A 22903-nucleotide genomic window follows, 5' to 3' on the forward strand; every position below is an offset into this window, starting at 1 on the left:
AGCTGAGTTCTATTAAAGGCTTTCTAATCTTAAAAAACATAATTGAAAACCTGAAATCAGAATTTCCTTGAAAATGATTCCATAAAATATTAACAGCAGAGTTTTCACATTTCCTCAAACCCCTGCCCTCCCAAAATATTTTTCAAGTTCAACAAATATTTACCTGTTTCTGGATTCCAAACATATACTATACCATCCTCACTTCCAGCAAAGAGAAAAGTCCCACATGGTGTCAAAGTACTATGAATTTTCTCCCGATAATTCGCTGCACCTACAAATTTCCTTGCTGCTAATCTATAAACAAAAAAGATTTTACAAATGCAATTGTCTTAACCATTTAAATGACTGGTGGTAGAAAACTTTTTCTTTTAAATACTTAATTTCCATTGAACAAACAATTTTTGAGAATCTGTCATATGAGAGACATTTTGCAACACATACAGAATAAAGAAGAGCTAGTTCCAGAGCCCAAGGAGTTTATAATTTAACAAGAAAGAAAAGAAATGCATCAATGTAAAATAGAAGGTAGATATAGAAAGTACCACAAAAGAAGAACAGAAAGAGTACTTTGTAGATTTGTATAAGAGATTAATTCTAGCTATGAAGAGAGAGAGACTACTTTATGAAAGTAGAATTTGAGTTGGTTACTAAAAAAAATAGAATTTTTATGCTCTTAATATTTTCTTTTCACCTGATGAATTTTTAAAAACATACAAGGAATATTTGATCCCTGAAGAAATATTAGATAAAACATATCATTAAATCATCTATTAAATATGGTACACACCCTTCCAGAATTTTTTACTTATGAATAACAGCTAACACTGTTTCAGCACTTACCATGTACTAGGTAGGTACTATTAAAATCCCTGGTTTAAAAAGAGGATATTAGATGCAATGCTCTGTAACATGTTTTGTTTATTCAATAATAAATAATGGATCTCCACATCAGAAAATATAGATTATACATAATCATTTCAATCGTTATATATCATTGTATAAATGTATCTTAAGACATTTTCTATTTTTGGATGACATTTAGGATGTTTCCAGCTTTCCCCTACCGTGAGCATAATTTCTATGAACAATCTTGTATGTGTGTATATATATATATATAAAATTGTACTGTTTTACAATTTTATTAACATAAATTCCCAGACCTGGGGCTACTGAGTCAAACATTTCTGGAGTCCTTGCTATGGGCTTTACTGTTCTAAGTACTTTAGATGTATTCACTTGCTTATTCCACCACAAAACCCTTGAGTACGGTACATTATTTCACCCATTTGACAGATGAGGAAAGAAAGAGGTTAATCAAGCTAGTAAAGGGTGAAAAGGTAGTGTTTAAGCAATGTGTCTGTAGAGCTCAACCATGTTCTTAACCTGTAACTGTACTGCTTAAAAAGGGAGTAACCAAACTCCTTATCCTGGCCTTCTAATCTGGTTCTAATTTTTATTTCTAAAAAATTATCTCAGTATTCCTTACCAAGAAACCTATGCTCGTACAGACTAACTCACTCTGCCTTGAACACATTATCCCACTTCTGAACTTTATTTCATGTTTTCCATCCTACTTCCATCTTGTCTAAATTCTACCCATCCTTCAAGATTGAGCTCAAATCCTAACCTCTCAATAGAGCCTTTAACAGATTATGAGATAGCTGTCAGCTTTTTTGTTGCTATAAAACATATAATCCTTTTATTATAAATTTATATTCATTAAAAATATTAATATATATTGAGTACTTGCTATCTGCCAGGCGTGGCATGGATATGTACAGAGAAAAGAATAAGCAACTTCCAGTCATACAAGATCTTACATTTTACCCTAATTAAATGTTTTTTGTTTTATTTTGAAGGTACACAACTAGATGATAAACTGATAGCGTAATCCTGCTTATCATTCTCCCACAACACCCATGCCAGTACCTTGAATTGTTCTACGTAAATATTAAAGGGCTTAATGGTTAACCCTAAAAAGATACTTACAGAATTAAACTAATATAAATCACCACATTAGGCTTTCTAAATACAATTAAAAAATCTAATAAAATAGCTTTCTCTTATTTGTTTTATAGGAACTTTTAACACCAAAACAAAAAGCACACTAGAAGTCCATGCTGGTTTCTCCAGGACTCTGCTTCTGCCTTTTACATTAAGGATATTTCTCTACATTTGCCTTTATTTAGAAATAAAACAAATAAGAAAAATAGGGACGTATTAACCAAAAGCCCTCTCCTTCAGTTATGATATTATATCATAATACTATATCAGCATTATAGAGATACTATCAATCAGTATCACTGTTGAAAATATTAGTTTCTTTTTTTTTTTTTTGAGACAGAGTCTCTCTCTGTTGCTCAGGCTAGAGTGCTGTGGTGTCAGCCTAGCTCACAGCAACCTCAAACTCCTGGGCTCAAGCAATCCTTCTGTCTCAGCCTCCCAAGTAGCTGGGACTACAGGCACGCGCCACCATGCCCGGCTAATTTTTTCTATATATTTTTAGTTCTCCAGCTAATTTCTTTCTATTTTTAGTAGAGACGGGGTCTCTCTCTTGCTCAGGCTGGTCTCGAACTCCTGAGCTCAAATGATCCACCCTCCTCGGCCTCTCAGAGTGCTAGGATTACAGGCGTGAGCCACCACGCCTGGACCAATTTCTTTTTTTAATTGTGAAAATAAAAGCAAGTGACTACATTTCAGTGTCAGAACTATTCACATTTTGGGCCACATAATTCTTCATTTTGGGGGGTTATCCTATGAGCTGTAGGATGCTTAGCAGTATCTTTTATCTTTACCCATCAGATGCTAGAAACAATACCAGAAGCATCTCCAGATACTGCCAGATGTCCCCAGAGGAGGCAAAATTGCCTGAGAACCACTGCTGCATTTTATAAATACAACTTAACTCATTACTTATTCTGTGGGTACTCATCCTGTCAACACTGAAATATACTTACATCCGGAGATCCATAATTCTCAAAGTACTGTCTTTGGTATGGATTAACAAACGTTTTCCATTGGGATGAACCTCCAAATAACTTATTGGAACCCCCTTAAACTCAGTTCCTTTAATTTCCTGAAATGATAAAGAAAAAAAATCATAAAATACTACTACTCTACAGTTTTTCTAATGTTAAACCTGTTTTTTGAGTATAAAATTAATTTTAAATTGTCATTTTCAATGCTGCCACATAGGAGGCTTCATAATTGTTAGCAAAAGGGTTCCCAGTAACTTCAGTTTAAGGTTGAAAGTGAAGCTGGCAAACTGTATTTTTGTTTGTTATGTAATGCTGCAATTAATTAGCTTGTATTTTTGTAGTATATTCACTTTCCCAAAATTTAGTCAGTCTCAAACAAGAAGACACTTCAAATAAACACATCTTCTAACACTGTATTTTCTATTTAACATCATATAAGAACGCTTCCAATTTTTATAAATTCAAAACTAAATGTGGAATTAACTTTCAAGTTCTATTCCAGTCTCAGATTTTTTCTTCAAATACTTTCACTTGTCTTGGAAAAGGTATGCTATCAGTATCTTATTCTGAAATCATTTAATTTAGTCTATCATTTTAGGTGGGGTTGTTGATAGTTATTTGATCAGCTAAACAAGATACTCAACTAATGATGTCAAAAAGGACATAAACACTCAAGGAAAACCTGCCTGCACAAGCCTTGCATTGGAAGAATTACCAAGAGAATTAAATTGGATCCTTGTCTTAAACCATACACAAAAATCAACTTAAAATGGATAAAAGACCTAAATGTAAGACCAGAAACTCCTAGAAGAAAACAAAAGGAAACACTGGATATTGGTCTACTCTTGGCAATAATTTTTCAGATATCCCACCAAAGGCTTAGGCCAAAAAGCAAAAATAAACAAATGGGACTACATCAAACTAAAGTTTCTCTACAGCAAAGGAAACAAAATGAAATGGCAGCTTATGGATTGGGAAAAAGTATTTTCAAGCCATATATCTGATAAGGAGTTACTATCCAAAATTTATAAAGAACTTAAACATAACTCAATAGTGGAAAAACAATCTGATTTAAAGGCAGGCAAAAGATCTGAATAGACAGTTCTCCAAAGACGACATAAAAATGGCCAACGGGTATATGAAAAAGTGCTCAACATCGTTAATCAGGGAAATGCAAATCAAAACCACTGTAAGATACTGCCTCACACACTTTAGGATGGCAATTACCAAAAAGTCAAAAGATAAATGCTGGTGAAGGTATGCAGAAAAGGAAACTCTTGCACATTGTTGGTAAGAATGTAGGCTGGTACAGCTATTGTAAAAAACAATTTGTACAGTTTGTACTAAGGAAATTAAAAATAGAACTACCATATGACCCAGTAATTCCTCTTCTGGGCATATAGCCCCCAAAAATGAAACCACCACCTCATAAGGATATCTGCATTCCCATGTTCTTTGTAGCATTATTCACAATACCAAGATATGGAAACAATCTAAGTGTCTGTCAACAGAAAAAGGAACTGTAAGATATGTTATTATTATTCAGCTCTAAAAAAAGAATAAGATCTTGCCATTTGCCACAACATGGATGAGGCTGGAGGACATTATGATACCTGAAACAAGCCAGAAACAGAAAGAAAAATTCTATGTGATCTCACTTATATGTGGAATCTAAAAAAAAAAAAATTCAGATATACAGAGATAGAAAACAAAACAGTGGTTACCAGGGTGGAGATAGGGGGAGAAAATGGGGAGATGTGGGTCAGAGGATACAAAGTAGCAGATACGTAGGATGAATAAGTCTAGAGATGTTATGTTCAACACGGAGACTAGGAGCAATAAAATTGTACAGTATTTAGAATTTATAAAGAATGAGTAGATCTTAGCTTCTCTTGCCACAAAAACAACAACAACAAAAAAAAGGTAATTCTGTGACATGATGGCTCTGTTAATTTGTTTTACTATAGTAACCTTTTCACTATATGTATCCCATACATGTTGTATACCTTAAATATACACAATAAAATTTATTTTTTTTTAAAAGAATTACCAGAGGTCTTTATTGTCTGAATTACTAGGAGAAAGAAAAAAAATTTCCAAATACAAAATTGCTTAGGCTAAAGTCCAAAGAGTCAAAGGAGAGTCTGCTTAGCCTGCAAGCAGAATTCTGCATTAGCTTTCTTCTCCCTCAAGGACTCCTTAATGTTTTTTGCTCCCTTCATCTACAAGGTCTCCCTTCAGCAGCGGAGGTTGGGGGGCTGGACTGGCTCCAGCAGAGGTGGGCTACAATATTCATACTAGCAGCTGAGCCCCTGCTACTATGTTTCACACTAAGAACTTCTGTCAGCTATTTTTTAAAAGTTACAGAAAAAAGTGAAACACTGACAGCACAGATGAGGTTTCAGTAAGCTGAACTATATAACAAATTTGGGGTGGGGGAAGCACTATTGGGGATTTGAGCAACTGCAACAGATGCAAAAGTGTAAAATCAAAAACAAAACTGCCTAACAAGTTAACTGTTAGGTATAAATCTGAGAAAGTTACTGGTAGACTTAGTGTTTGTAGTATCTGTTGATTTCATCTGTATTTTTCTTTACCAGATTCATGCTCAAACTGAAAAAGCCCTTGTTTTAAAGCCAGTGTCCTGGTCCAAGGAGTGTGTACAACAGCACATGAAATACTTCATCCTTTAGGGACAGATGAGTGTAACTTAGTATTCCCCACACTGGTGGCTGAATAAAACTCAGTATGAAATCACAGTTCCCAGTTTGTCACATGCCATTAGCTACTAAAAAGATATTCTAGTCCATTCCCTAACATTTTATTTCTGACTATCTCAAGTAATGACCAAGCTGTAGATTTTTAAGGTAAATATGTCTCTTAATTACTACATTAGGGTAAAGAAACACATGATTTTTATAACAAATAATAAATTCTATATAATAAACTCAATGAATGAAACTGGTGCCCTGGGGGCCTTGTCAATTCCTCAGGTATATAAGTAATCAAAAAGTTCTTTGCAAAAGTATGTAAAATTAGGCTACATTATGAATCTTAAGACATCATTCATTAATCTGACTGACTAGACAAGAATGACTAAAAATAGAATAGACTGTTTTAAACAGATGTAATAGACTCAACAAATTTAAATAAGTTCATCGAAATTGTTTTTCATAGAGTACCTTTTTTCAAATGAAGACAACTATTGTCACAATCTATTATGAAAAACTGAAGAACAGTAGACCGCATTAGGCAGAAACTATAGCAATTTCTATAAAACAAACCCAAGTTTAATGATTCATTTTATCATTAACTGAAAAATAAAAAAATACACTAACAAAATTAACATAAAAGCTATCTAAAAAAATCTCAAAATGCAAGAACTTATTCATTTGTTCCTATTTATTTAGCAAATTTCAAGTGAAATAATTATTGTGATTAAATGATAGACCTCCATCATAATTATATAATTCTGAAAGACACCACTATTGACAAAACGCTCAGTATACTGTTTTTACAAAGATGTTATTGGACCAAGAAAAAAAGGATATGAATAACAGAAAATATAAGCTATTACTTATAGATGATAATATAACGTACCCCTCATTTTAGCACAGAATGGTCAGCTAATGGATTACTGAATGCCACAGTGCAAACTGGGGTTCAAAAAAGTAAAAGTAAAGCCTAGCCAAAATTAACAAAATCTTTACTAAGTTGTTTTTTTTTTTTTTGAGACAGAGTCTCACTCTGTTGCCCGGGCTAGAGTGAGTGCCGTGGCGTCAGTCTAGCTCACAGCAACCTCAAACTCCTGGGCTTAAGCGATCCTACTGCCTCAGCCTCCCGAGTAGCTGGGACTACAGGCATGCACCACCATGCCCGGCTAATTTTTTGTATATATATATTTTAGTTGTCCATATAATTTCTTTCTATTTTTAGTAGAGATGGGGTCTCACTCTTGCTCAGGCTGGTCTCGAACTCCTGACCTCGAGCGATCCACCCGCCTCGGCCTCCCAGAGTGCTAGGATTACAGGCGTGAGCCACCACGCCCGGCCTTTACTAAGTTGTTTTATCACCAATTAGTCATCAGGAAGATGTGATAATTAGTTATTGATAACTGATTTTTCAGGTACTGAGAAAAATTGGTAATTTTTTGAAAAGAGAGAATAGAATACCTTGATTGTCCTATCTTAAAGTCATGTGGTTGGAATTTTTTCCAATGTCTTTAATTAAATCCCAAACATAAAACATGATGTTATACCTTATTTATAGACCAGTGGCGCACTGAATGTTGCAAATCATTAACTTTGACATAGGTATTCCAAACAACAATCACCCCTGTGCAGTCTCCTGAGTACATGTGATGACCTATTTAAAAAAATAAAATTACTCATTTACGAAAGTCACACAGAGTTAGAAATAAATACTGTGAAGTTGGGGAAAACCATATCCCAGAAAAACAATCAAAGAATTGAAGGCCTAGTAAGAGGTATTTCAGTTTTTAAAAAAAAACAAAATACAACTCACAATCAAATCCCAATTATCATTAAATGAATTTTTCACTCTTCTATTTTTGATGACTTATTTCCCTTTGCCACTTACCTGAATTTGAATACAAAAAGAAATGAACATCTCAATGCATGTGTATATAACTCATATTTCAAAACCAAATTATCCCAAATGTATTTGTATTCTTCATCTTTATTAGCCTATATAATCTGTTTTATATTCCCCAAAAAATACCTATATTCTAATATATACTGTTAGTGTAATACCTGAGACTCAGCAGGAACTCAATAAATGATCAGGGAATGAATAAAATAATAAATAATAGGTGTTCCAGTTTAACATCAATTCTTTAGAGTCAAACCACCTTAAAGTTGACAAGGACCTCAAAGACCATCAAGTTCAACTTCATAGACACTCAGGAATATCTTACACATCATCACTACAGATGGCTAAATTCAGTAAGTGTGAATTTAATATTTTATAAAACAGTTTATCCTACTGTTGAACTGCTCCATGTAGTATGATGCTCTTTCTAATTCTGGGCAAGAAAATCTGTTTTGTGCAGCTTTGGCCCTGCCTTTCCCTACTTGAGTGACATAGATCGCTTTCCTTTTTTTTTTTTTTTTTCACATTTGGCTATCTTATGTTCAAACATTTAAAGAAATTCTTTATTGCTCTTTTATAATCTGGGCTACTTCCATTATGGCAGAATTTTCAGACATGTTTTTATTCAGAGCCTTTCCTAAGTATGCTCCAAATTTATTAATATTCCTATAGTTGAACAGAGTATATTAGCAGTATTATCATTTTGATCTGGACCCCATACTAATTAATTATAGATATAGACTATACGCCTAGTATCTGAAATTATATAAAAACTATTTAATAGCTAATAAATTTCTTTATTCTTTCAGATAATAAAACTATATTTTACATCTTTAAAATATCTATATTATTCATATAGTAAGATAAACCTTTAACTGCAAAACCTTCTGTATGTTTGTGTATTTTAAAAAAAATCCTGTTGCTTCATTTAAAATATATGTTTTCAAAATTCTTTTGGGGTTTTTTCCTCTGTGCCCTTTAACTTAAAATTTCCTTTACAAAAAACCTACTAAGAATGATTATCACCAGTGCAAAGCAATATATTTATGAAACTTAGTGCATGACTGGTTGTTATAGCAAAGATTAATTGAATCTAAATGTTTAGGAATTTAATTACTTTAAAATTACAAACAGAACTCACTCAGTGCCAAATCTATCATGTGATCTGCAAAATTAGCATAAATCTAAATATGCACAATATTAAATTTTATCACCAACACATAAAACCCCTCTCAAGCTTAAATAATTATTATACTAGTAAAATTTAAAAAACTATTCATGTAGCTAATCTTCATTTGGAACATATTCTCTGACATACCTTCAGCATCAAAACAGAGCGAGTTGACAAAACTTTTGTGAACATCAAACTGTCGGACCAATATGGCAGAATCCTCTCTCAGATCAACTTTCCATATCCGTATCATAGAATCATAGCACCCTGTAACCACGAGCTCTCTTACAGCTGGATGGAATTTAGCCGTGTAAACAAATGAAGGATGAGGTAAAACTCTGAAAGTATTTGTATTACTTATTTCATTTTTCCATATCCTGGAAAAGCATAAAAACATATTGCTTCTGAAAGGCAGAAGTTTAACAGTTTTTCTAAGAACCAATATAGCCAATGAAACTTCAGTAAGCAAGTGACAACAACCAATGAATGGTAAACTAAGTTTTGTAACAGTAAAAAATATAATGAATATATATTTGATGGCTAGAAATGTTCACATCTTAATGAAATTACTTCTTAGTTATTAAGCATACTATATTCATTAATTGTAATCTGTATTTGGATGTATCTGTTTTTTAAACCTACCTATTTTTGATATTGATTAAACATACATTGAATAATTGGTAAAATATTGCACTTAGTACAGTATACATAAAAATATATAGGGATAAACTTTAATGATTTCCCATTTAGGTTGTTTATACTGCTTTTGCAAAATGCTTACTAACAGTGGTGAAAAGAATAAAATACTCCATTAACTTTTATATTGGTAATTTCAAAGCCTAGATGATAAACATGAAAATCTCAAAGAACTGAAAGCCATATTGAAATTATTCTGAATTCTCAAGTAAAGTAAGATTAAAGTAATTATGATATTTTGATAGAAAACAGACTATCCTATGTTAAGCACTCTCTTTATGTTTAATACTCTCATTATGTTTTCTCTAAGTAATGGCTGATTTTTTAAAAAAATTTAAGATTATTATCACTGCTACAGCCTTGAAAGAGTAAACCTTAAGAGTTGAACTGCTATGTTAGATACTCAACATTTCTAGCAATGTGAAAAAATAGGCAAAATCTAGCAACAGTCAAGTGCTAAACAAGTGTGAACATTGGATTTTTTTATATGTTTCAGTTATTAGAATTAGAAAAATATAATAATTTTTAATGTGGAGACTTATAGCTCATCCTTTTAATTACTGCCTAAAACCCAAAGCAAATTAAGTCCTTTATAAAATTATTGATAAAAGAAAAAAATATAGTTGCTATTCAAGAATAACATTCTATGACTTTTCTCAGCAGCTGCTTAAAAATATAGGATATGATCTTCAACTACTAAGAATCCAAACTAATAATGAAGGAAGTGAAAGAACCTGTTTTCAAGTAAAAATAAAGCACGTGTGTCATTGAGTAAATATTTTTACCACAGTATATTTTTCAATGAACATATGCTACATGAAATATGATACTTATTAAAATAAAATCAGTAAATTGAGGGGAATATGAGAAAGATAATTAAACCTTAGTTGCTTGCTAATAAATACTAGCAGCATTATTTAAAATACTATTAATATTTAACAGGAAGAAATGAAGGAAATATATCTTCAAAACAGCTCAATACAATTAAAATAGACATAATATTTTAAAAATAAAAATGAAGCTTTTTGTGTAAAATCAGAACTGGTATTAATGATGGCTTTTGTTACCCAGGCAATGGTAAAAGCCAAGAATAAAACAAATATATTAATGGATTTGGGGGAAAAATCAGACTGATTACAGAGAACAAGGAAACACAAATTTGTTAAGACTGGATGAACACACAAAAAAATTATTAGATTTGGGAAATAAAAAACATACCAAAGTTAAACAGTATGTGTGAAGAAGAGGGTGTAGTAGGGATATATGGGCCTATTTGGGAGCCATTACACATGGAAAAGTCTTTCTATTGTATTAGGGGCTTATTCTGGAGATAACTAAAGAAACATAGGTTATTCTGGAGATAATTAAAGGAAGGGATTTAGGATAAACTCATATGGCAGAAAGCGAACCAGTGGGAAAACTTAAGAGACACTAAGGATAACACGTGACAGTGATCCCCAGGAATAAAGAAGGAGAAGACACGAGCAGAAATCCATACTTTTGCCATCTGTGAGCATTTATAATTCTATTTTTCTTCCTTTTGACTTCAGCTTATTCATTACAATATTCCTTATCTCTTTCAAAAACCTCCTTGTCATTTTGATTCTGGTCACAATGCTTCTTTTTTCACTCAGTTAATGCTTTCACAGTAATATTTTTATGACATAAAGAGTCCTAAATTAATATCAGTTTTAAAGCTACATAAGGAAAAAAGCATACTTTACTATTATGTGGGGAAACCCAAGATGGCTTCAAGAAATGATAAAATTTGAGCTGGATTTTAAAGAATGACTATGAACCCACAAAAAGCATTTAATAAATTTCTGTTGAATGAATGAGTTGGGAAGGGTAGCAGTAGGGCAATTAAGTATAGGAAAAGTAGGTAAGGCGAAAGGGCATGAAGATACCAAAGAAGATAAGATGCTAAGGGTATTTCAAAAGATTGTGTGGGTGAAGCAAAGAGTACAGGGGAAGTGCACAAGAAAAGGATGTGAGGTCAATGAAGAACACATCTTTCATGTCATACTAAGGAACTGGAAAATGGGTAATCAAACATTTTTTAAAATCAAGGCATTACGAAATTAGTCTTGGAAAGATAATTTTAGTACAGTAGAGACACAGGACCTAGAGACTGAACACTGGGAAGGTTTAATAGCAACAATTTAAGCAAGAAATAACAGGGCTTGAATTAAGGCAAAAGCAGTGAGGATAAAGAGGATGTGACAGAATGGAGAGCCTTTGAGGAGGGAGAATTGGCAGACTTTAGTGCTTAGTTAGGTGTGAAAAGGAATGTGGGAAAGAAGGAAAGGATGAGCACTACTCTAAATCCCCAGCTTGGGACACAGGGTAGATAAAGATGCCGTTAAAAATATATTTACGAGGACTGGGGGTGAAAAACAACATTTAAAGAGGTCAGAAAGTTTGATTTTTGGATTCGAGATAGTACTGGACCATTCAGATGGAAATGTATAATATAAAGTAAAACTCATAAAAAAGGTGGGAGCCAGAAGACATTAGTGTTTAAATGAGATTCAAAGCTAGAGAAGGCAAGAGAAACCAGGATAAGCATATAAAACCAGGAGATGACCAAGTAAGGGATCCTGGGGATAGACATATAGAGAGAATAGACAGAGGAAAAGGAACCACAGAAAGGGGATGATTAGAATTGGCCAGAATTGTAAAAAGAAAACAGAAGAGGTTATTAATGAAAACTATAAATTAAAACTATTCCAAGACTGGTCAATAATCAATTACTGCAATGAAGGAAAAAAGAATGACAAAAACTGGCCAATGAATCTAAAAATTAGTAAGAAACTGATCTCTTGAAGAAGGCAATTTATATAGCATGACGGGAATACAAGCCAACTAATTGGGTTGAAGTAAAGACAGCATGTGTAGAATGCTCCTGATGGTGTAGAAAGAAAAAAATAATATGCTAATGTAGAAGGCAGGAGGAACTGGAAAAAGATGTTTTAAAGATAAGCAGATTTAAGCATATTTCTAAGATGAGAGGACAAAATCAGTAGAGAGGAAGACACTAAACAGACCAGTGGGGTAGGAAATAGTAGATGTAATAGAATTATAGATTCAGGGACTAATATTAAAAGCACAGGTCAAAGACAAGGCTTTAAAAAGTCAGTCCCTATACCTGTTAGATAGATGAACACAGATAAAAATGGGTGAATGTACAGATATTAGGAGGGAAACCAGAGGGAAAATAGGAAGTTCATATCTGGTTAAATTTCACTGTAGATTGAAAGTAGTCACATAATGAAAGTGGGAAGAGTGTGATTTAGCATACAGAACTTGATGTGTGGTAAGGTTTGGATGTGCTGCCAGAAGAATGAGAAAAGGAAGATGAATAAAGATAAATAAAAGGATTGCTCAGCAGAGATGAGAACTCAGGTGACTTTAAGACTTACGAATCAAGTCGGGCCTCAGTAAAGTTATGTATTTTTCTCTAGCATTACCTGGCATCTGACAGAACAGAATGGATAGATTCCTGAGAATATTGTTAAGGCAGAATAATAGTAGGTGCCCAGCTCAACAGAGAAGAAAGTCAATTGTTACTTATTGTCATCTTTTTCATGTACATATAAACTAAACAACAATGATAACATCTTGATCAATCAGACATAGAAACACAGAAAAGGAGGTTGATAAGATTAGTAGAAGGAGAAGGGGCCCAGAAACTAGAAATCACATGAAGTGTTAAGGGAGCAGGAGGCACAAGAAGTAAATGAGAGCGAAGTCAGCATGGATCTTAAAATACTCTACATGTCAGTTTCCTAGTATTTAGAGAGAATAATGTGTGGCCACCTAATAGTTGTTGGAATCATATATAAAAGCATCTTGAAAAATTGTCTAATAGTATTTTTAGAACACACTTAAGGTAGAACAAGCAGCTAAAAAAGTATAAATGAAACTTTAAAAATTAGCTTTTAAAATGTTTTATTGTGATACTTACAAAATTGAAAAGGAATAAATTATTTTTAAGACTGACATTCTGGAAAATGTAAATATTGAACAATGTATAAAACTCTTAAAACATAAGGTACATATTCATTTAATTCTCCTATAGCTTTACTGAGCATGACTGGGTTCTAGCCTCTGCAGCCAGCCAACAGTGAAGACAGAATCCCTGCCATCTAGAGCTTAAGTTCTAGGAAAAAATCTCAGGTGCCTAATAACCTCACCTCAAAGTATTAATCAAACAGTTTACATATGATAATTTAAAAATAGTGAGGACGAGGAATATTAAATATTATATAAGTAAAAGATGTTTAAGAAAAACATCTTCAAGAAAAAAAGTCTTACTACAATTTTGTCAGTCTGTGTGGTGCATATTTGTGACAGTCCCTTCATAGGTAAAAATCATTGAAGAATAAGAGTAGTTGTATCACTTTATATTCTCTTTTTCCTTGATGGCAAACAGTATACACATAAGTAGTTCTCAAGTGTACTAACCTGGCAGTGCCATCGGATGATGATGTAAGGATATAGCGATCATCTTTTGACCAGCAAAGATCATAAATGATATTGAGGTGGCCACATAATTCTCTCAGGAAACGTCCAGAAGGAATTTCATATACTAATGAAAATATTTATAAATTAGTAGGTTCTCAGACACAGGATCCTTAATCTAATATACAAATACATAATTTATCATAATTTAGATATAAGTTAAACAATGTCTGTGACAAAATTATAACCAAAAACATTTGCAATGTAAACAAAATTTCAAACAAAAACATTTGCATTGTGAACAAAATATCAAAATCTACTTAAGCATAGTTTTGCATTTGCTTTACACAAGAATTTACATACAAAATCTTATAATATGCTACAATGATCAATTATTCTCATCTCTTCAAAGCAATCCTCTACAAATTTTTGATAATCAATTTATTAATCAAGTAAATAATATTTACATTGCAATTCACTTCAAATATCGTATAATTTGGGTTTTCATGAAGTATTACTTTAACTGAAAATCAATTAAATGCCAACCAAAATTTTAATTATTTGAAGTAATGAGAAGTTTAAACTGCTATTGTCAGAGAAAAAATTTAATACTAAAATGATAGTGTAAGCAAAGTAACGGCGACTTAATTTGATAAACAAAGCACTGTGGTATTACTATATGTCACATATACAATGAAATCTTCTAAGATAACACAAAACAACAAAGTTTACAAGTCTCTACTTCCACCTAGTGGTAAAACTAATTGTCCTTTAAAATCCTAAGCAGTTCAGAAATACAGCAGTCCCTCCTTATCTGCAGTTTCACTTTCTGTGGTTTCAGTTACCCATAGTCAACCATGGTCTGAAAATATCAAATGGAAAATTCCAGAAATAAGAAATTCATAAGTTTAAAATTGTGCCCCATTCTGAGAAGCGTGATGAAATATCATGCTGTCCAGCTCCATCCTGCCCGAAACATGAATTATCCCTTTGTCAGGAGCCTCTCTTTTAAATACACAATTATAAATATGTTCAAAGATCTAAAGAATTAAAGTGTGAGACTAATTTCTCAACAACAACAAAAAAATTCAATAGACAGAAATGATAAAAAAAAAAAAAGGACCAAACAAATTTTACAGTTGGAAAGTACAATAACTGAAATAAATAATTCACTAGAAGGGCTCAATAACAGATCTGAATGTTAGAAGAATTACTAAACCTGATGATAGGTCAATTGAGATTATCTAGTTTGTGGACCAAAAAGTAAAAGAATGAAGAAAAATAAAAAAGCTTCAGGAACCTGTGGGATACCACCAAGTATACCCACACATAGGTATAATGACAATCCCAGAAAAAGAAAGAGAAAAGGGCAAACAGAACATTTGAAGAAATAATTACTGAACACTCACCAAATGTGAACAACATTAATGTGCACATTCAACAAACTAAACAAATTATAAGTAGACACATCATAATCAAATAGCCACAAACCAAAGGTTCTTCTTCTATTTTTTGAGATTTAATCAATAGGTATATCTAAACCTTTACAGTATTTTAAACAAGTTTATTTAGGCATAAAGTAACACATTTATCACAGAAGTTTTTAAAACAGAAATCAGAATGAAAATAATCCTTTCACTATTCAAAATAAAGAAATCACTATTAATAGCTTAGGTCATGTTTCCCAAGAATCTTTTCCCCCCTATATCTAGGTTTTTGGTGAATTTTAAAAATAGCATAGTGGTAATCAGTAATTTTGCATTTTTTAAAATCTATGATTATTTCATGGGGAGGAACATTTATTTAATAAATGCCACTCAAATCAGTTACGAGTCCCGTCTGAGAAAAGTGGATCAAGCAAGGAATGACAAAGTATGTGAGGCTGAGAAAAGCTCAACAAGACAAGACCTACTGCTCAAGGCAGAAGCCCATGAGGAGCTGGCTACTTCCTGCTGAAGACAATTGGTTTTCGTCACTGAGCAAAAGTAAGGGAGGGTGTTTAATGCTTCTAAGTCTAGAATAATTTGCTAACGCTCACTTAAAAAAGTCTTTAATGCTACAAAAATAATTGTTCTTGGCCTCTCTGCTGATATCCCTACCATAATGAGAAGTTTTCAACTAGGTACTCCTGAGTCAATATTTAGTGCACAACAAATTTGGGAGTTTTCATAATTCAAATCACCATTGCTATCAACTAACCACATTGAACTAAAATTGTCCCTGAGATTTATTAATCCTTCATCCTTCTAAATTTCTATATTTAAAATAGAAAATGTTTACAAAAATCCTCCTGCATGCTTTAAAAATAAATTTACTATCTTTCATTTGATGATTCTCATTCTACTACTGAAAAGTTCCTATAGAAAAGTATAAAATTATTATAAAAGAACTGTTTCTTTACTTGAAGAAATCTGTTTTCTTTAATTTAGTAGTACTGGGGATGACTCAAAGTCAGATTTCAATGAATTTTAAAAACCAAAGAAGGTCCTCCACATAGGCTGCAATAATATTAAATAGGTAGGATTATTACTCACAAATAATTGGATATCCATCCCGGCTAGCACAGGCTGCTGCTAGTATTCTTCCATTGTGGGAGAAACCAAGACAAAAACATCCTCGTTCTCCTGCATTTAGTGAGAAGAGGTGCTTGTTTGGGATACGGCAAGCCTAAGAAAACATATATTTTAAAAATATAAATCAGAAAATATTAAAATGCAAAGGCTAGTTGTTAATTTCAATTACTATAGTATTTTTTAAAAGTCCTTTTACTGTGATGAAAAGGAAAAGCAAGTAAGGAGAATGATGAAAAAACACTGAAAATCACTTTTTAAACAAAGAATCAGTTCCCATAAAATTTTAAAAGCAACTAATTCACTTTTGCTAAAGTCACAAACTTGTCTTTGTGACTTTAGCAAATACCCTATTGGTTCTAAGTGTAAGTCCAAGATGTATGAACGTTCATTCTCTCTTAAAATAACTATCCTTTGTGGCTGCCTTCCAAAATGTATTTGCAAGGTAATCAATCACCCCTATTGATTGCTCATTCATTAACTGTATTACAATTTCTTCATAATTTTTATGTTTTCATTATCTATTACCAGATGAAACCAAAATTTTATGGGTATTAGTATTTACTGTAGAAAATACCACTTTATTTATTTATTCTAATTCTACCTCTTCTGACCTTCAGGGAGCCTTAAACTTGTATTTCTTATTACTCAAAAAGCTGAACTAAACATATACAGGGCCCTTACCATATGTCATGAATGTTGCACCTTATCACAAATGCCTTTAAATATATTCATCACAGCAACCCTATGAGTAACTATTAATAGCTAGGAGTAAACACTATCAGCTATATATAGCTAATAAGGATTATTCAGAGGGTCAAGCCCAGCTTAGTGGGCCTAGGCAAAGATTACTGTTACTAGTTCAAGGGCTTGCTTCCTAGATAGGTATCAGAATTTTAAAAAATAGCATCAAGATTTAGCAGTACTTCAGGAGGCAATATTATGAGCAGCTACTAGGAATGTGAAAAATTTGACATTTTTAGGTATAAATCATGTACCAGACACCATGCTACCTATCTTAATCCAACCACATGATTAAGAAAAGGGAGAGAGAGAAGGGTAAAAGAAAAAAATTGAAGAGAATGTCAGGGGGGTTTAAAAACCACTTGCTGCTGCTCCTAGAATATGAAGTGTAGTTGAGGAAAACTGTGCTTAATCACCTAGGCTAAAATCACTGAAGCCACTATTATGCTCTTCGTATTCCCAGGGTTTGACATTGGGCCCTACCCAGAACAGGCACTCAATGAAAGTTTGATAATAAAAATAAAAGTTCTTCGAGAGCTTGGACTTCTTCCCCTCCTTTACTACCTTGTCACTAAATCGTGCTGGTTCTTACTTTTTGTCTCTTATATTCATGTCTTAGCTTTCATTTTTGGCACCATTAATCCAAGGTCAGACTCTTACCACCTCACACATCAATGACTGCCATCTAATTCTCACGTATCCTACTTCAAGACTTCCCACATCACTGCCAGCATTAATCTGTCCTCAATGACAACTGTTATTATGCTTCTAACCTACCCCAAAATCTTCCATTATTCCTCACAACCAAGTATTAGGCTTTTGGAGTGTCTAACCTATCACACTACTTTATCTTTTTCACAAACTCTGTTTTTTCCAGCCAGACAAGTACAAGTTTTAGAGTACCTAATGAATACAACAGGTCCTTTCCCACTTACTTACAACTTTGCCTCTATATGAAATACCCTTCCCTGTCCCTCTTCTCTCACTCCTAACTTGGCCATCCTGGTCTATCTTAAGCTCCACTGCTGAATGAACTCTTTTTCCACCATTCTAGTTCACCTTCTTCATATGTGCAATTCTCGAACCTTTTTAGTTTCAGGATGCTTTACAGTTTAAAAAAAAATTTCAAGAACCCCAAGGTTCTTGTTTATGTGGAAATACTTATGAATATTATTACATTATGAATCATATTAGAAATTAAAAATGAGAAATTTAAAATATATTTAATTTACTTAAAAAATAAGTCACAAAGCCATTAAATATTAACATAAATAACATTTTTTATGAAAAATAACTACATAAAATGGAATTGTGTTATATTTTTAAAAATCTCTTTAATATCTAGCTTAATAAAAGCTAGGCTTTCAGTAAAAGCATTCACTCTCTTGTGATATCCCATGTCCTTTAACCTCTGGAAATCTCTAGTGCATAACTTGCTAGAGAATGAAACTGAAAAAGACTAATAACATCTCAGAATCGTTATGAAAAGAGATTTACTTCAAGGACCCCCTGAAAGGGTCTCAGGACCCAGAGGTCCCCAAACCTCACTTTGAGAACTGCTGATGTATAAAATATTTCTATCCCTATCTTTCCTTAGACTTCTCTGAGGCATACCTAAAAATGAACAACATTGTAACCACTTTCTGTTCCCACCTAACCTGGAAGGTCCTCCAGGGCATAATCTAAGTGTTATTCTCTCCATAGTATTACGTTTGAATTATTCTAACTCCAATAAAATGACTTTAAAATGTATCTGTGAAATTGGCCTCAAAAGAAAGTCAAATGTGATGCAAAACACAGAAAATGAAAATAATAAATAATTTTTATTTTAGATGTTTGGATAAATTAAGATTTTGGATAAATTTCATCTGGTAATGGCTCAGGGGGCAGGGAACCTGAGGCCCTGGGGCCACATGGAGTCTTCTGGATCCTTGGGCATGGCCTTTTGACTGAATCCAAATTTTACAGAACAAATCCTTTTAATAAAGGGCAACAGAGCAAGACTCTGTCTCAAAAAATAAAATAAAAAGCTATTCACTGCTATTATAGGCTGAATTGTGATCCTCCTCCCCAAGTTCATATGTTAAAGCCCTAACCCCGAGCACCTCAGACTGTAACAGTACCTGAAGATAAGGCCTTTAAAGAGGTAAATTAAGTAAAAATGAGGTCATTAGGGTGAAGCCCTAATCCAATAGGACTGATGTCCTTATAACAAGAGAGAGAGAACCAGGGATATGCATGCACAAAGAAAAGACCATGTGAAGAGGCAGAAAAAGGGTAGCCATCTGCAAGCCAAGGAGAGGCCTTAGGAGTCAACCCTGCCAGGACTTTGATCTCTGCTACAGACTGAATGCTTGTGCCCCCTCAAAATTCATATGTTGAAGCCCTAATCCCCAATATAATGATATTTATAGGTGGGGCCCTGGGTGGTAATTAGGTCATGAGAGTGAAACCCTCATGAATGGGATTAGTGTCTTTATAAGAAAAGACATGAGAGAGACGATCTTTTTCCACCATGTGAGGCTATAGAAAGAAGAAGGCTGTCTGCAGTCCAGGAAGAGGACCCTCGCCAGGAACTGAACTGGCTGGCACCTCAATCTTGGACTTCTCAGCCTTCAGAAGTGTGAGAAAAAAATGTTTAAGCCACCCAGTTTGTGGTATTTTGTTATGGCAGCCCAAGCTAATTGATACAACTGCCCATGCACCCAAACAAAGAACCTAAGATAGTGCATTTACATACATGATAGGCACACTCTTATAATTTGTCAAATGAATTATTGGAAAGACTAAATTATGGTTAAGATTAAGGATAATCTGAGCATTTTGGTAGTAAACTAGGTACCCTAGGATCTGTTGAAGTTTTTAAGGTAATAAGTAAATGTCTAAATGAATCTACTATTATCAAACACTTCACCTGCCCAGGCAGTCGTTTCCACTTTATTACTTCCTTTGAATCTTCTAATCCAGGTTCTATGTCTACTGAACTTGACTCACGCTGACGTTCGCAATACACTGGTTTTTCCTCCTGAAGAGCCATCATAGAGCGGTAAGATGGCTTTATCTAAATATGTACAGAAAATGTGAAAATTTATATATCATGTTCACCTTTTTCTGTTCTCCAGCATAGATAGTGCTCTTAAAATTTTGAAACAAATAATAGGAAAATATTTTCAAAATGCAGTCCAGAAAAAAATTCTACTTTTATTTGTACATTATTCTAAATAAAATAAAAACTGCTTAGGCCTATAACCAAAAAGCCTTAAGCATTTGTGGGGAAAAAAATAGGATCCCAATGATTACATGAAATGGTTTTAATAATTTTATCCTTTTGTCTCTGCTTCTTCACCAATACCTACCAGATGATATACTATGGCTCTGATACACTATGGTATCTCTGGCTTTAAAAATCACAAAACTAGTATCACAAAAATCTGAAGTTAAATCCTCATTTCTTAATGAGAGATTTTATTTAACTCCATTCAAACCAATGCAAATCAATCCTGTGGTCACAGTGTATGTGTGTGTGTGTGTATATACACACACACACACACACACACACACATATATGCAACTAACCTGAAAGATTAGTGTCTTATAAAAAATAAGACAAAAGCAAAAGTTTTTTCATTTTAGGACCAATTCTTTGCTAAAATCATTTATAATATTACTCTACGGAAAACAACAGTAGAAATATTATACATTGATTATTTGAATAATATTGTGAAAAATATCCCTGTAAATCTGCAAATTAAAGCCACATACCAAATCCAGCCTGTTGCCTGTTTTTGTAAGTAAAGTTTTATTGGAACATATCACCTCCATTTGTTTAGTTACTGTCTACATCTGTTTATGCTGCTACTTTCACACTACAAAGGCAAAGTTGAATAGTTGTGACAAAGATCACGGGGCCTGCAAAGCCTAAAATATTTACTATCTGGCCCTTTAAAGAAAATATTTGTCAACTCCTGCTTTAAATCAATCTTTTATCTTTAATTTTTCAAAGTCAAATTTTAACAAAACATTTTTCCTAACACTGAAATCTGTATTTAATACTTAAAATTCACTTAAGCATCTTTTAAGTATCAGTTATTACAGCCCTAATATATAATCTCTGAAGGTACTTTTCTATTTCAGAAATCTATTAAAATAATTCTAGAGACCTTACCTTTTCAGAAATGAAAAAACATGTTATGCCACCATTTGATTTCAACAACAGAGGATATACACTTATATATGCTATTAACTTACACAGTCTGGAACTTTCAATCCTCTTACAGTTACATACAATGTTGATGGATAACGATTTCTTGGACATTTTAACCACCATTCAAAAACCTCAACAACATTTGATTGGGACCGAGGCTTAGTAGGTGGGTAATACAGCTGCAAGCGAAGTTTTGAATTGATGTTTGCATTTCCATTGGCTCCCAGAAGCTTAAAATAAGAATTTACATAAAATTTTACCTTCAATGAAAATAAATATCCAATAAAGCAATACTATAAAGCCAGAAACTTATTTTGAAAAGATTAATATGGCATACTGAAATTCCTTTAAAAAGTCAAAATCATTTAGAAGTAATTAAACTCATATAAGTCATTCATTACATTTTTTTCAATATTTTATTGTACCCTCTTAAAAAGATCTATCTAAAAAATCTATTAAACAAAAGAGCTTAAGTTTAAGCTAAATAAATGGAGAGTCTTATGAGAAAAATAAAAAATCTCACCAACTCAGAATAGGTCCTTGATCTATTAGACCTAGTCATGGTCCACTAGACCATGCATGACTCTAAATAGGAAATGCTTTTTTAACCTTTGTGTCCTCTACAAATTATAAGTAGAAAGATAGTTGGAAGCCTTTGCAACAGTTCAGGCAGAATATGAGGTGACTTAAACTAGAAGAGTAGACACTCAGTATAGAGATCATATTTAATAACTGTTACTGATTGATGCAACTTAGAAAGTAAAAAAAAGACTCTAAGGTAACACTGTCCAACAGAACTCTCTATGATGATGGGAATGCTCTACATTTGTGCTAACCAATACAGAATCCACTAGTCACATCTGCCTATCTAGTACTTAAAGTGTGGCCAGTGTAAATGTGGAACTGAATTTTTAATTATATTCAATTTTAACTAATTTGAATTCAAATAGCCACATGTCACTTGTGGCTAACGAAACTGTAACTACAAGGTCATAGGAGACTGGGCGGATGGTGGTAATACCAAGTGAAGTAGAAAGAGAGTATGGGTAAGAGATTAGGTAGGATGTTCAATTTGGGTGAGGGTGAGCTACCTATGGGTCATCCAAGTTGAAATGTTCAGCATTTACAAATCTAAAGCACAGGTGAGAAAAGCGGGTTCCAAAGAAGCTGGTTAAAGATGAAACTATGAGTAGGATTCATATTAAAGAGGTAGGTGGAAGACCATGAAGGAAACTGAAGGAACAATATAAAGAAAATCAGGAAAGGGTGGTGTCAAGAAAACCAAGGTAACAGCGTTTCAATAGAGCAAAGTATTAAACACATAGATGTGACAAAATAACACTGAAAACATGTTCAATAAATTTGGCAAATTGAAATCATTAGTGATTTGGTTGGAGAAATTTAATGGCGGAGACAAAATGCAGATTGTAGTTCAGGAATGATGTATCAACAAGGAAAGAGAGAT

General features: G+C 33.2%; 1 protein-coding gene across 1 annotated transcript in view; it reads right to left on the minus strand.

Moving 5' to 3' along the window:
• Positions 1–22903, minus strand: part of AHI1 (Abelson helper integration site 1) — a 97126-nt gene that overhangs the window by 35560 nt on the left and 38663 nt on the right. Inside the window, exons 9-16 of the mRNA XM_069487742.1 lie at positions 21483–21668; positions 20149–20295; positions 16455–16587; positions 13924–14047; positions 8908–9137; positions 7237–7343; positions 2958–3076; positions 164–294 (exon numbers count right to left, since the gene is read on the minus strand). Of these exons, the coding sequence (XP_069343843.1) occupies positions 164–294; positions 2958–3076; positions 7237–7343; positions 8908–9137; positions 13924–14047; positions 16455–16587; positions 20149–20295; positions 21483–21668 (1177 nt within the window). The remainder of the gene's footprint in view (positions 1–163; positions 295–2957; positions 3077–7236; positions 7344–8907; positions 9138–13923; positions 14048–16454; positions 16588–20148; positions 20296–21482; positions 21669–22903) is intronic.

Source organism: Eulemur rufifrons, chromosome 15 (assembly GCF_041146395.1).
Source record: "Eulemur rufifrons isolate Redbay chromosome 15, OSU_ERuf_1, whole genome shotgun sequence".
Taxonomy (NCBI): Eukaryota; Metazoa; Chordata; class Mammalia; order Primates; family Lemuridae; genus Eulemur; species Eulemur rufifrons.